This window comes from Megascapheus bottae, chromosome 21, assembly GCF_031878675.1.
Source record: "Megascapheus bottae isolate mThoBot1 chromosome 21, mThoBot2.hap1, whole genome shotgun sequence".
Classification (NCBI taxonomy): Eukaryota; Metazoa; Chordata; class Mammalia; order Rodentia; family Geomyidae; genus Megascapheus; species Megascapheus bottae.
Genome location: NC_143529.1, coordinates 21,040,349 through 21,056,596, shown reverse-complemented (window position 1 = coordinate 21,056,596; position 16,248 = coordinate 21,040,349). Strand labels below are relative to the sequence as shown.

The 16,248-nt window shown below is 35.5% G+C and overlaps 1 protein-coding gene across 3 annotated transcripts in view; it reads right to left on the bottom strand.

The window, feature by feature from the left end:
• Nucleotides 1-3,633: 3,633 nt before the first annotated feature.
• Spag16 (sperm associated antigen 16) overlaps nucleotides 3,634-16,248 on the bottom strand; it is a 732,786-nt gene continuing 720,171 nt past the window's right edge. For all 3 annotated transcript variants that reach the window (XM_090354758.1, XM_090354756.1, XM_090354757.1), the window contains one exon: nucleotides 3,634-3,996. In XM_090354758.1, coding sequence (XP_090210884.1) covers nucleotides 3,821-3,996 — 176 coding nt within the window. In that variant the 3' untranslated portion in view covers nucleotides 3,634-3,820. The remainder of the gene's footprint in view (nucleotides 3,997-16,248) is intronic.

Sequence of the window (16,248 nt, the reverse complement as noted above, 5' to 3'; positions counted from 1 at the left end):
ATATTTAAAAATAATTTGACATATATAGAGAAAGAGAAATATAGATTCATTTAAGCCCATGTTTGCTTGGGTTCAATTCAGAGGACACTAGGTCCTCAAATAGACGGAATTCATGCAACGGTTTATATTTATTGTGAATTGTGAATGTTGTCCCTAGCAGAGTTACTTATTTTGAATTTACCTTTAGATTTTTTAAAAAAGTCTGGCTTTCTTTAGATAGTAAGAAGTTTAGCTGAGCTTCAAAGGATTTTTATAATAGCTACTGGCAAACAGTTCCAGAGAACTTTGAGGTTCTTAGCCTCATTAAACTGGACTGGTCCAGTGGTTATATAGGAATATGCTATAAACATCTGTGTTCAAACTCAAGAGATTAGGGTAAAAAGTCAAATTCTAAAATAAAAGGCACAAACCAATCATTAGGTGCTTTATTTAAGATGGAGAAACTATAAATGCCTCCAAGTTATTTATGCCCATACATGAAGAAAGGCACTAATCTCAATAAGTTACTTGTTTCAGTCAAATGGGGATTAAAAAAAAATCTTAACTGTTCTATGATGAATTAAAGAAAGACTTTAAAACAAATCATATAAAAGAGTGCAAAAGACTTTTGAAAGACAATTTTATTTGCATTTCTGTCCACATGTCCGTTTTACTCACGAGGTAAGCTCCTAGAGGGCAGGAAAAATCAATCCAGGAAATTTTGCGCAGCCAGGAAATCTAGCATTGTGTCATGTAAACAATGAGATCATTGTTTCTATATGACAGAAACACCATTTATATTTTTGAAAACATAACTCTTCTGAGGTGCCAAACTATATGCATTTAGGCAATTGGCACAAAGATATTACTAATATAAAATAATTTGGAGGAGTTTCATTAAATAATAATGAACACATTATAATGCACAGAGAATATATTTTGCTAAAAGGATGAAATTAACTCTCATAAGCCTCACCTGTTATTTCTGTTTGGCATGAAAGTCTTGGCACTAGGGTCCTTATTTACATATTAACAGTAACCAACTCAAACTGAAGTTCTTGAGGGACTGTAACTTTAGGGAGTAATGCATGAGAAAAAATGTTGTGAAATGTTTGTCTAGTTAAAATATTTTTCTGATATTGGCTTCCTGCCAATACCACTAAGATGGTATATAGGACATTGTAAGATATATAAATGTCACTCATTGGTTTATTTTCAGAAACAAGACAAACCACATCTTTTTCAGCCAAGCACACACAGAAGACAACATTAAATATGAAGGTGACATTAAGAAACTTCATAAACTGTGAGACATTTTCAGTCAGATAGGCAAATTCTAGTAATGGTAAAATGGAAGGTAGCATATTTATGTGTTCTTTTCATAAAAAGCTGGTATCAGAACTCCAATATTCTCTAATATTAAAATTCTTTTGGGGTGGGTAATGACAAATGAGATAAATTTCTCTTAAAATAAGAATAATGAGTCATGACAGTACAAGAAAATGCAAACATATAATTCTGATTGAGAGCTGGAAGCTCTCCTTGACAAAGCATTTTTTTCTAGACTACTAAAGGAGCCACAAACATATGAGAAGCTTATGGGAAAAGCATACATATATTTAGCTAATCAAAGCATGCATTTGTACACCTCTCATATATTTTGAAAGTTTATCCTGGAAGAGAAGGGAGCAACTGTGACTCATAATATTGTAGCATCATCTATCAATACATGCGGCCAAGCAATATAAAATACACATGATTCTGCTTCAAAAAGATACAGGGAGAAAACGATGTCTTTGTAAGCCACAGGTAGGCATACATGGGTCAGATTATTATGAATATAAACTTAAAGGTCAACAGAAGGGTGGAATATCTACTTTTTATAAACATGAAACATTGCTTTACATATGAAATCTATTTTAAAATCTGCATGGACCAACCCAGGTTTTTTTTCTTAATGTAATAAAGTTCTTAGGCTATTTTTAAAAGCCTTCTTGATAGCTGAACTGCTCGAATACAATTTAAAATACAATTTTAGAAATGAAACCTCAGAGATATCTAAAACACAGTTATCAGATTTTTTTTAAAAAAAATAAGATAGCACATAATGAATATGCTGAGGGTCACTTTCCAGATAAACTTTCCCTCCCCAACCTATATTGCTACAAATGATTTTTAAAAGACTACATCTGTTTCTTTGAGAAAGCAAGCATAACTCATGTCATAAGAAACACTTACCTATTCACTCTGGAGGTGAATGGTGGAGGTGGGTGGGGGGGGGTGGTCACAGACCAACCTGAACTAAAAGGTCAGGTATGTTCTTAAGAAAGCAGTTCCTCTTTAGTCATCCCAAGAATACATGTTTCAGGCATGAATTAAAGGCAATCCATTCTCTCTACCTCCCATGTCAGAACACAGTCCAGATGCAGCCTCCTACCCTTCCAGAGAGCAGCACAGCAAATATACACATAAGAACAAAAAAAAATGCTGTGGACTTGTCTTCAGAATTCAAAGCAAAGAGCAAGGCTGGTCCCGTAGAAATCCAGAAACCAATAGCAGAATCATGTTGAACTTAATTTTAGCCTTTTTTCCCCCCCTTTTAGATCCTTCTATGAAATTTCCTTGCTGACTGCGCCTCCTCCACACATGGGTTCACTTACAGAAGGTTTGCTACGGCAGTCGAGGTGATTTGGCTAGGCTCTGAGGATCACAGACAGGAACAGCATACTGTAGCTTAAAGCCAGCTCTGCCGGCAATATCGTGAGCATCTCCACAAGATGTGTTGCTGGGATCCCTTGTTACACACCAGGAAAAGGAAAAAAAAAGCAAGCAAGAAAGAATATATTTATAATAAAGGAAAACTAACTGTGGGCGCCAAAGGAGAGGAACAACTTTAGCCGGGCTGCCGCATCACGGAGAGCAGTTTTCAGACTGCTGATGTGTGCTTCTCATTCTGCCGGCAGCCGGGAATTCCTCAGCACCACGGACAGCGCCAACAACTGGCTTCTGAGTCCAGGCTGGTCGGAAGGAATCCCAGAGCTGCTGCTTTAGCCCAGGCTGGAGTGTTTTTCTAAGCAGTCGCGCTTTATGCAGCGGACGCATGCATTAGGAAAGGGGAAAAGCCTTCTACGTGAGACCTTGATTTGCATTGAAATTACAAGACATTTTTTTTAAATTGTCAGTATACCTAATGCATTCTTGGATGGGCTGCAGAGATGAAAGTTCTGGAAGAGACTTGCATTTAGATTTAAGCCATCTGCAGACCTTGATTGTTATTAATAGATAAGCATAATCACTGTCAAAGAATCTGTGAGCCCAACCCTTGCTCCTTCTCTTTGACCCTTTCGTTGCAGAAAGACTTTCTTCTGTACTACATCATTTAACTTTGGGTGTTCTTGCAGCTTGGATTTGATTTTTAAAAAGGAAAAAAAAAAAAGGAGCTGTGTTTTCCTGCATTTTGTTCTCCAACATTAAAAATCAATCTCCTGTAATTCATCTAGTCTGTCATTAGGCGTCATTGTAAAGCTGTTTCTTCCAAACCCCAAGCAAGGAATGTTCTGTCTCTAAATTCTTATCAGGATGACACAGGAGACAACAAAAAGAACCCAAACAAACATTTTTTTTCAAAGAAAAGACAAGACAAATAAAAGAACAAAAGTTATTATTACTATCTTTATTGGTAACATTATGAATACTAAAATGAATAACCAAAGCATGTTCTAAACAAATTTTAAATGTTACCTACTGGCTGTTTTAACCAGTTATTTACCCACTTGGGACTACTCCAGGCATGTTCGAGCCTTCAAGGGAATGCCCTGGGAGTGGGACCGAGTGCTGGCCTTCAACACCAGGACCGGAGGGTGCCATCAGAACCTCCCGAATACAGAGATTTCCCATCGTGAGAAAACACCACCGTCTGTGCCTCGCTCTCGTGGCCCATCAGCTTGTGGATGTGCCCAGATGTAAGATCCAACAAATGGATGATTCCATTGCTGCTTGCCTGAGCCAAAACTCTACCTGAAAGTGAGAGACAGGGAGAGAGGGAGGAGGGAAGGAGAGAGGGGGAGAGGGGAAGAAGAGGAGAGAAGGGAAGATAGAGGGAGAGAGAGAAATAGGGAGAGAGAATGGGAGGGGGAGAGAAGGAGAGATGAAGAGAATGAGATGGATGTGGAGAAGCACAGGGAGGTGAACAGATTTTAAACAGTCATACTTCATAAGCAGTACAACATTCTGTTTTATTTCAGTTGTGATTCAAGATCTGTTTTCATTAAATATGAACTATTTATAATTTGAGTGTAATTAAGAAATATCAATGATTAGAATATAAAATTGTAGACTAGGAAAATAAAGGCTAATGTTTTGCCTGCTATTTGTGCAGAAGTCCTCAAAGGTCCACCATTCTTTTAATATCTGTGACCAATATATCATTTTGGGGTGGCATTAAAATTAAGCCAGCCAAACTTCTTCATATGCATATATTGTAAAGTATAAAAAGGAATAGTTTTTTCATTTTACCTATGGGAAATACACTTTTAGTCTATGAATATGTCTTCTAAAATTTAAATTTAAAATTTTGTATTCTCCTTATCCTAATTATGCTAAGTCATTGCCTAAAACAGTAACAACATGCATTTATGCGCTCAAAGTTTATAATACGCACAAATCAACACATTTTCTTTGGAGATGAAGTAAAAATGAATTTAAATAAGTCTTAAAAAGTGAAATTCAAATAAATTTCAAAATGATTGGCTTTTTCATAACAAAATTCAAAGTACTTTTAAACTAGGGCTAAGAGAAGCTATTCTAGTAATCTTTATAACATTTTTGTGGGGGAGGGGCAGGGGTTCATGGGGCTTGAAATCAGCCTGGGTGCTGTGCCTGAGCTCTTCAGCTCAAGGCTACTGCCCCACTTCCTGTTTTCTAGAGGTTAGATGGAAATAAGAATCTCAGTTCTTTTTGTGCCCAGGCTGGCTTTGAATTTTGATCCTCAGATCTCAGCCTCTTTAGTAGATAATATTAAAGGGCTGAGCCATCCTCCTGGTTTATAACATAATTTAAGTGAATACAATCACTAAATTAAAACAATTCCATTTTAATTGAGTAATTTTATTGAAAAAATCTAGCAGCAAACTATCCAGGACCTTGGAGGCAGAGCCAATAGACTATTGTTTATATGCACTTAGTTCTTAAATTACTACAACATTATTATTAGACATTACTTATGTGAACACCTTTAGATAGTGTGTCATCATGGCAACAATAGTGTTTAAAGTTTATCACACTCTTTCTGCATGCTGAAGACCATATTTGAAGCATGACATGGACATCCTGTGCAATTTGTAAAACAATTCAGTAACAAGGAAACAGTGCTGTGTGGTGAAGACAAAAGTGGCTTAGCATTTTTATTATGATAAGAAAGATGAAGATGACAAAGATGATAAAGATAAAGTAGGAGATAATATTTAAACACAAGCCCTTCAAGCCCACACATCCTGGGCACCAGCCATTTTGTTTCTGCATCAAACATGACACTGTTAGCAGGATGCCTTCTCGACATGCTTAATAGACAATTTATCCATTTCATAAGAATTTGAGGATGGTGTCACCATGAAAGCATACTGAAACATTTGATCACAAATTACACCCCAAGTCAACAATTACACAAAAGGAATTCCTAAAACAGAGAAGTTTTAAGAGTAAAGATAATCATGATACATATGGTCTGTTTGAAAACCTTTATAACTACTGTGTTTCTTCATCTAGAACAGCAAAGATCTTTAGGATGGATTAGAGTGTCCAAAGCAGCAGATGTGAATATTTATTATGAACCTTCTTCTACTAGGTCTCTGCTGACAGAGGCATTATATATAGATTTTACATGTACTCTATAGGCAATTGCTTTTGGTGAATTTCTTAAGAATCAAATACAAGAAATATTATACCAAATTATGAATGGATGTATTCCACAAATGTCACACTAAGGTTTAAAATATAGACTAGTGTGTTTTGCTACCTAATAATTTATTAGAAGTAAAAAAATAAAAATTGATTCATAGTCATTTTAATACAAAATAAATCATATTTAAACATCTGTTGTGTAAAAACTGACTTATTTCTCTTATTTGTTTGTATTTAGGTTATTAAAGTGTTCAAATTTTTCACAAAGTGAGAAGAAAATATATAGTCTGGAGAAAAGATTAATTTAATCCTAGAACTGTTTTCATAAATAGTTCAGTATCCATCAACAGTGAATAATTATGAATAACTTCATTTATGTCTTTAGAAATAATTACTATTTCATTTTAACTATCAAAATTTTAGAATATTTTCTTATTAAGTAAATCACTATCATTTTGTTGTTCAGGAGATTCAATGAGGATAGCATGATTTATTCTCCATTATACTGTATCTGATGAATTTGCTAACTCTCTTATGTTTAAAAGAAAAGAATTGTTATTTTTTTCCTGGTCTCTGCTATGAAATGAGCCAATCAGCTAGGCACAGTGGCTCATATCTACAAACCCAGCTACTCAGGAGGTGGAAATCATGAAAATTGTGGTTTAAGGCCAGGCAAAGCTTAAAGATAATCCATCCATCTCAACAAACAAAGCTAGGAGTGGTGGTACAAACCTATATTCCCAGATACATGGGAGGCATAAGGAGGAAGATTGTGGTCCAAAGCCAGACCAGGCAGAATCAAGACCTATTTAAATATTAAAGCAAAAGTAAAAGGGGTAGGGTGTGTGGTTTAAGTGGTACAGTATTTGCCTGGCAAGCATGTGGCCCTAATTTTATATTGCAGTACTGACAAAAAGTAGATGAATCCAAAAGAACAAAATAAAGAAAAACAAAACTAGCAAATCCACCTTTATAAATTGACATCAAAATGTAGTTCCATATATATCCATAACTTCCTGTAACAAGTCTTCTTACACTGTTTTATCCATCAAGATTACAGGAAAGTGATAGTCTTGTTAATATCTCAAACAAAACAATCTCAACTCAATTTGCTATAAAATTCAAATATTTGAGTTTTACTACTACTTACAAATATATACTAATTTAAGTTCCTGTAGCAACACAATTTTATGTGAGTGTATTAATTACTTTGAATAAAATAACATGACTAGAATTTTTTTCACCCTATGTTATTAAAATATGCTAATAAAATATTGGCACTTACTCAAACAAAAGCATTTGGGTATTGGTGTGTGTGTGTGCATACCATATTGAGGCTTGGCATATGGGCCTGGGAACTGTTCCTTAGCTTTTTTACTTAAAGCTGGCACTCTACCACTTGAGCCCTAACTCCACTTCCAGGTATTTCCTGATTAACTAGAGATAAGAGTCTCAAGGACTTTGCTATCCATGAATAGCAGTCCCACATGCTATATATTACTGTAGTGTTTTATTTATTTTTGGTAGTATTTGGAATTGAGCTATTATTCCAATATTTTTAATTCATTGAAAGAAGAGTTACATCACATGATACATAAGAGCACAATTCTGTTAGGATTTATGCGTTCAGACAGTTATGGGCTCATTTCCTTGTCATTCAGGCCGATGAGAATGTGCTAACAGGAAAACTGGAGCTCCCCTTGCCTTCCAAGTCTTTCAACAGACCTATGATGTGCAGAGTCTCTCTTCCAACATCCCAAGATAACCATGTCTGGATTTATTATGAAGAAAGTCTCATTTGATTTACTGCCTTTACAGTTTCCTTCAGAAATTAAGATTCATATTGAATGTGATACTTCAAAGAACCTCTCTGGCCACCAAATTATCCAGAAAAATTAGCTCTTAAATGAAATGCCTGCATTCATTTTTATAATTGTTTTATTTAGGGTTGATTTTACTACTTTGTGAATCTCTGAGACTAAGTCATGTGCTTGCAGGGACAATTTTTATGTAGGTCAGTGAAACCCTAAATATATTTATTTTAATACAAACATCAAATACACTAAAAGTTTTACCTAATGGAAAGCTAAAAAAATCTCATTTCACTCCCTTTCCACATGTACAGCCAAATTATCTCCTTGGCTTTCTCATTTCTATTACAAATGCTAATTCTCTATGTCGCAGATCCAAATTCTATTAAGTTTTCATTTCATCTCTTTCTCTTCCCTCAACCATTTTCTTTCTATCCTTCCTTCTTGTAAATTAGCTCTGTGTTTCCAATTATTTTGGCCCTGTATTGAAGTCTATTTTTAGATTTCAAGACCACTGATATAGTTGGACATTAGGTCACAATTTATGTTTATATCTATATCTATCTATCTATCTACCTATCTATCTATCTATATACATAAGTGTAGTCTGTGTGTGTCTATGCACATATGTATGTGTGCATGCTAGTGCATCTTGAAGTTGGGGCCTTGTGTCCTCATTGACTTTTCTTTTCATTCTTTTTTTTTGTTTTCATTCTTGTCTTGTAATCTACCACTTGAGCCACATCTCCAAATTTAGCTGTTTTAACTTATGGTTTTATTGTCTGTGAGAGGTTTATGAGTACAATGCTTCTTGATCAGTGTCACCATTTCCCTTCATTCTCCCCATCTTTCAACCACACCCATACCCGATATTTTTCAAGCAGCATTTTCACATAGGTGCACTGAAGACTCTGATTGTGGCCTTCCACTCTTCTCTCTTCCATTCTAGCTAGCGGAGTGAGAGTCTGTGGACCTCTGTGCCTAGGGCTGGTTTTGAACTCTGCTTCTCTAATCTCATCCTACTGAATAGTTAGGATTATAGTTTTAAGCCTCTGAAGTCCAGCCCATTTTTTAAAATTTTACTACTTCTACCCTGCAATACAGTAAATTGGAACCAAACAACGACAAGAAAAGCAGCAGCAGAAACAATAAAAGAGCCACATCTCTGACTTGTCTAATTTTGTTTTCTTTTCAATGCAACCATTCTGTCTCCCTAATAAAATAGCAGAAGAGAAAAGACCTAGTCAGTACAAGGAAATGTACTCAGGGCAGTTGTAGTAACTGGCTGAAACCAGGTGTTGGCTCCTAACTTAATGCTCTTTTTACTGTCTCTTTCTGACAGTGGGGAATATCTCTGCTTTCAGGTATGTCTTTCAAGTCCTTTGCACTTCTGTATGTATTCTGTATTTTCCTGCTCAATTGTACTCTTTTTCATATATTTTTATTGTAATTAATAGAAGGGTTGCATTATATTCACCAGATAGAAGGTGCATTACTTCACATACATTGATACCCTTTCTCATGTCTTGGTCCCCACTTCCCTCCCACCACCCCACCCCTCATCTTGTTTCCCCCCCTTCCCTATCCAATTTCAAATAACCAAATATGCATATATACAATATATCAGATAACAAGGTGAAATACTATAACAATATGAGATAACCAAGGGACAGCAAATGAGATGAGAGATAAGGATATTAAGGACAACAATCACTCATTATATGATGTTTGTTTCTATATCCTGGAGGTCCTTTCATTTAGTGTCATACTATATGGCCTTATGTATCTAGGTTTTGTTCTATTGTAAATCTCTGCTAGGAGAGCCCAAGGTTTCTATTGATTATGACAAATGAGGGAAACCATTGAGCTTATGTTCCTTTGAGTCTGGCTTTTAAGTATACTCTTATGTACACACGTTTTTCATTTTGTTCTCATTCTTACCCCTCCTTTCCCTTTCCTTCTTTTTACTTTTGTATGTGTTTCTTAAAGTTTTATTTATTCTTTTCACTGGTTCATATAAACACAATTTTAGTATTAATGGGACAATGTGATGTTTGACACATGTATATATTACATAATGTTTAAATCTGATTAAATATATGTCTTACATCAAACTTTTTCTTTTTTACTTTTTTTTGCCAGTGTTAGGCTTGAACTCAGGGCCTGAGCACTGTCCTTGGACTTTCTCAAGGCTAGAGCTCTACCACTTGAGCCACAGCACCATTTCTGGCTTTTTTCTATGTACGTGGTACTGAGGAATGGAACCCGGGTCTTTGTGCATGCTAGGCAAGCACTAGGCCAAACTCTCGGCCCCACATCAAACTTTTAAAAGTTACTTATTGTAAAAATCAAAACAAAAAACAAAAACAAAAAAACATACCCACGGACTGGTGGCTCAAACCTTTAAAACAAATTGATATCTGAGGAAAACAGTTTGAAGTCAGCCCAGGCAAAAAGGTCCAAGAGATCCTTTTCTTTCTTTGTTTTTGTCTCTGGTTTTCTTTAAATTTAATTCAGCATACATTTTTGTACAAAAATGTGTCATAGTTTAACTCAATACTGTATGATAATACTGCCTTAGATAATTACAAATGTGTTAACAATATCACTGTGTAAATAACATTTTATATAAAATTGAGGCCTGGTGTTGTACATGAGTTTCTTTTTCTCAAAGCTAGCACACTACCACTTGAGCCACAATGTCACTTCCGTTTTTTTCTGTGTTTAATTTGAGATAAGAAGCCTGCCCAGGCTGGATTTGAACCAGTCCTTAGATTTCAGTCTCTTGAGTAGCTAGGATTAAAGCAACCTGCCTTTTGCTCATTTCTTAATACATATTTCATTTCCCCACCTCTAGACAGCCATTCTCCTTTTTTTCCTATGGTGGAATGTTTTCCTTAGCTGTCTCCATAGTCTCTGGCCATGTCTTCCAACAAAAGATCTATCTAAGTCTTAGTTCATAAGAAGTTTTTTTCATGAATATGGAACTAGGAATCCCTAAAAGAATGTCCCCCAGCCAGGAGTTTGGCCTAGTGGTAAAGTGCTTGCCTAGCATGCACAAAGACCCCAGTTCACTTCCTCTGTACCATATACATAGAAAAAAAGCCTGGAAGTGGTACTGAGGCTCAAGTGGTAGAGCTCCAGCCTTGAGGAAGTCCAAGGACAGTGCTCAGGCCTTGAACTCAAGCCCAGGACTGGCAAAAAAAAAAGTCCTCTTCTATGTATTACATTCCATTCACACTCTTCATATAAGAATAAGTCACCATAAACTATGAGTAAACATGTGTTGGTTGAATTTTCTTCACTTTTTAAGCATTCAAGGATATGGCATAGATACCATATGTATTTGCATTTCCCACAATGTAGCAGGGAGACTGTTGAAGTCAAAACTCGGTGGGCAATACCAACAATTGTCACAACTGTTATTTTCCTTATTATTCCTAAGTAATTGTACAAAAGGAATGACATTTAACAAATCAGTTCATGAGTATGATGCATTGCTTTTTATCAGTCATGGGGCTTGAATTGAGGGCCTTGAGATACTGTGCCCCTCGCTAGAGTTCTACCATTTTGATCACAGTGACATCTCCCGATGTATCTTGATCAATGTCACCCCAAACTATTCTTTTAGTACTTACTATTTTCTGCCATTGTCCTAGTTCCTTCCCACATGCCATATTTTTCTTTTTTGGGGTCATGGGGCTTGAATTTGGCTTGGACTTTGTCCCTGAGCTCTTCAGCTCAAGGCTACCATCCTACCCTTGAGCCAAGCCCCACTTCCTGTTTTCTAGAGGTTAATTGGAGAGAAGAGTCTCAGTTCCTTTTGTGCCCAGGCTGGCTTTGAACCTTGATCCTCAGATCTCAGCCTCCTGAGTAGCTAGGATTGCAGGTGTGAGCCACCTCACCCAGATCATGTGCCATATTTTTCTGTCCCTGGCATCAACCCACTGGGTTGATGCTCACCTGCTGTCTGTTCTAATAGCTATGAGGAACACAGAGCTGCTGAGTGTTTGAAATGTAGTCAACAAAACTGAAATGTATTCTGTCCCCAGATGCTTAGAGATTTCAAAGTCACCTTAAAAAGAAAGAATGTAAAGTATTTTATTCACAGCTTCATGCTGGTCACATATTAAGAAGACAGTATTTCATTAAATAAAATGGATTTTGATGATATGCATTTAAAATACATGCACCTTCAGTAGGTGCAACTTTTCTGAACATTTAAAATGCTGTTTATTGAAATGAATTGCAAGTAATGGTAACATGCTTTGTTGTTTTCAGTTTTATTGGTGGTGGTGTATTATGCTTTGGGATTTTTTTGAGAGGAGGTTAGAGAAAGGGAGGGAAGAAAGGGGAACAAATGCAGTGAACAGTGACCTATGTAACTTGTGAGCAGGGATGGGACAGGGAGACTGGAAGAAAGTGAAGGGAGGGGTGACAGGGTCCCCCAAAAGTAATGTACTCATTAAATGACTTAGGAAACAGTGATCCTTCTGCATAAGTTAATAACAATAAAATTTATATATTAAAAATAAAACATATGCAGAATATTCTCATTTTCCTCTCAACTTAAAAAAAGTCAGGCTATTGTGATAGGTATAATTATGTTAGTTTTTTGTTGCTTGTGTTGGATGTTGCTAACACATAACCCTGCTTTGATACAGTGGAAAGGTCTGGCTACGGTGATTATAGAATAACTTCTTCAAGGGCATGGGTGGTTTATGATTAGTGGAAATGAACTTGGGTACCATGTGACTCCAGAGCTTATGCTCTTATCCCCTACATCACAGTCTAATACTGCTGGATGGATTTCTGTGGATTAGTTCAATGTCATCTCTCCACAGTGCTTAAGCTTCCCTTTCTCAAATGCGACATGACTCAGAGTCCACATCTCTGGAGTGTGTCGCTCCAGATCCCATCGGAACCCGTGCTTGCTCCTAGGACTACTTTAAGGCTAGTGTCTACTTAATTATGACAGTGCTTTTAAACTTTCTGCTGTCATTATTCTGATAGCGTTTATTGACATTCAGACCCTGATTGCACACCTAGCTTCCTGGGAATAAACTCAGGAAGGCTGCTGTCATTCCTTTGGTGCTCCAAGAGTGGCTGGGATTTAATAGCACCCTGGTGAGCGAGAAAGACACGTCCACCTTTTCAGGAAAGTGTTTGATAGTTATATGTCATAGGAAATACAATTTCTGTTTTGCTCTAGAGGAAATAAATTAAAATACATTATTATTCCTATTCTTCCATTTTAACATTACATATACCACCTCAGCCTTTTCTAAATGAGTAAAGTGATTTTGTAATACAGGGACCATATTTTACTCACTAATCAACCCTGAAAAGAGCAAGAGAAAAAAATTCTTGTAATAGTGACAGATTTCCATTTGTTTTTGAAAAAAAAATTCTGCAGAATTAAGAAAAGGCAAAAATTTTCCAGATGGATACATTAAAAATTAGTTAAAATAAAGTACTCGACCCCTGTTAAAGATTTAGTCATACTCTCTCTAGTTCAAAGCACATGACTGAGGTGAATGGAACTCCCTTCCTTCCTTCCTTCCTTCCTTCCTTCCTTCCTTCCTTCCTTCCTTCCTTCCTTCCTTCCTTCCGTCTTTTATTTTGGGGGGGGATTGTTGTTATCTCTGGGATATTTTGGGGCTAATGTTCTATGCCTTTAACCATAGGGCTACTCTTACTGTTTTCTGGTTAAGTGGAGATAAGTGTCTAGCAGACTTTCCTGCCTGGATTGATTTTGGACCATGATCTGCAAGTCTCAGTCTCCTGAATAGCTAGGATTCCAGGTAGGAGCCACCAGCATTCAGCTGAATGAAATATTTTTTAATAAAGATAGATTAAAAATATTAAACTCTGTGGTGTTTTCCAAGATTATGTAGTTTCTCAGTAATACTGACCTAAATTATGTCATTTTATAGTGGAACTACCCAATAGGAAAAATTTGACAGGGATCTTTGATTTCTTTTATTATGTTATTGGAACAACAATTCACAAGAGTAATTAATCTGTTATATTAGGAGCTGAGCTGCCTTGGAGAACTTTTTATTCAATCAATCAATAAAATTTCATTCTATTCCTATGCACTAGCAAATAGATCACAAAATTTGCTTATGTATTTGATCATGATAAAATATAATTGGCTAGCAATTTTATCAGTCAACATTTAGCTAAAACTTTTCATCCTTCCATTATTAGGAATAGTCGCGTTCTAGATTTCATGCCTGTATCTGCATGAAATAAACTTGTATAAGGCATAGAAACAGATTCAAAACTCTCAATCTTATTATGAATAATGGAAATGCGAGTGAAGTACATCATTACATTTTTCATTAGAGTAACTCCAGTAAACTCTTATGATTATTCATGCTTTGATTAAATTTCAAGCAATATGTTCTCCCAAAGAAACAAAGCACTGATTTTATATTTCCTTCAAATTAGTCTCATGTACAGATCACAAGAAATTTGTTTATTACAAATACATGAGCAAGTCTGAAACAATTGTATGTCATATATGAAATAACACAGAAAAGGGACGACAAGCTTTGATCAATAAGGAAATGATTTTTATACACATCAGAACCAATTTGAAGCAATTCTCTCAATCAATACAGATAGGCAGAAATGCTTCTCAGCATTTATTACCTGTGGAGAGTGCTATTGATTAATTGTATTGATTTTTTAGAATGCATGTGGGGAGGCATCTGTTGTTTCTTTAAAAGATGCCTCAAAATGAAAAGTATCAAGAAACTACTTAAGTTTTGAGGATTTGCATTAGTAACTCAACCTTGGCCATTACTCAGATTTTCAAAAACACTATTGAAGGAGATGTGATATGTGATTTGGTTCATTCTGCACTCCAGTGCTGATCGATATAATACTTTCAGAAAAAAAATTACCTGGGATTTTTAACTTACATCAATACTAGTAACAAATCATATTTTTTTTAGAATTTTTCATGATTTATATTATAATTAAAGGATTTCAGGGGTTTTTTTTTTGTGAGGACTACTGCTTGAACTAGAGTAGCAATATTTGTGAAGTAATGCACCATCTATTGGGTGAATATAATGTAACCCTTCTATTAATTACAATAAAATATATTTAAAAAAAGAAATAACAAAGACATCAGAGAAAGATTAAAATGTTTTACTTTAGAACTTTATCCAAGCAACAATATTCATATTACATAGCATACATACTGTGTTTACATTACACCAAAAGCAAGAGTGCTGAGAATAAAATTCACCATCAAAATTAAAACTTAGTAGAGAATGTTAATAAGCCTGTGAATTTTATGTAATAGAATAGTTTCTTTTAAGTTTCTCTAAAAAGTAATCATAATGATATACAAACTAATTTCTCTCTTTCCTGTGAAATCCACATCTTGTTTAGAAAGTTAGTTCTGTGATAATTCAGATAATCCAAAAATTAAAAGCTGATTTACTAGGGACAGAACTTTGGCCTTATCATGTGTAATTCTGAAAACGTTTGTTCCTTATTAGGAAGGCATAAATGAATAGATTGTAGAGCAGGTGCTTTCCTACATGAACTGTCTTCTGAATATTATAGAAATCCCTTGTGAAATTCACCTAAAGTCCTAAAATTGTTCTAATTATTGAGGCTATTTAGAATATCAACAGCCACCTGCTTTCATTAAGAAATCCTTGTAGACATGTCTTCTCACTTGGTCCTCACCTATGCAGCTGATCAAGGTTGGAATAAAATTAATTCAAGGATCTCCATGAATGTGTGGCCTTTGAACACTTGAGTAAAAAGCTTTGGCTGATGTCAGAGGACATTTGAATTCTGGGTAAGTTCTGAAGTTCAAAAATGCAGCATTCAGGGGGGAAACCACAGACTAAGTTGGGTCTTTCCCAGTGTTTCTGCAAAGGGAAAAGATCTACAAACTTCTATTTCCTTCTAAAATGTTAACTAAAATTTAATTAATATTATTTTTATGGGTTAATTAAAAATCAAAATATGACTCCAAAAGTCAAAGTTCTGATATTTTGAAGAGTATATCTTAATGTCAAACCTGATGTCAAAATTAACTTCATTGGAAAGAAACTGCCCTTTCCGAATGTGGAAGTTTTTCTGGGGGGTTGAGAGGGTTGTGTCAACTTCTGTTACTTAATGTTAAGGTGGTGAATTGTGTGTGTGTGTGTGTGTGTGTGTGTGTGTGTGTGTGTGTGTTAAGGTGGTAGCTTATTTTTAGAAGTTAATCCTTTCCTGTTGTAGTACAATTTTTTCCAAGATTGAAAGGGATTGCACACAAAATAAGCACCACAAAATTACTAATCATGGTAACTACAGATGCAGATATATTCTAAATAATGATAGTTAAGATAGATACATAATCCCTCCCCCCCCAGAGGAAAAGTATATTGTAATATCAAATGTAAAATTTAGCTAAATGAATTAATTTTTTGTTTTGCTCTCTTTTTCTTAGTAATTTAGTAATGTTAGTAACATTGATTTTTACATCATATTTCAAATGACATGTTCAAAATTGGATGGATGATCTAAACACTGACCTGAAATC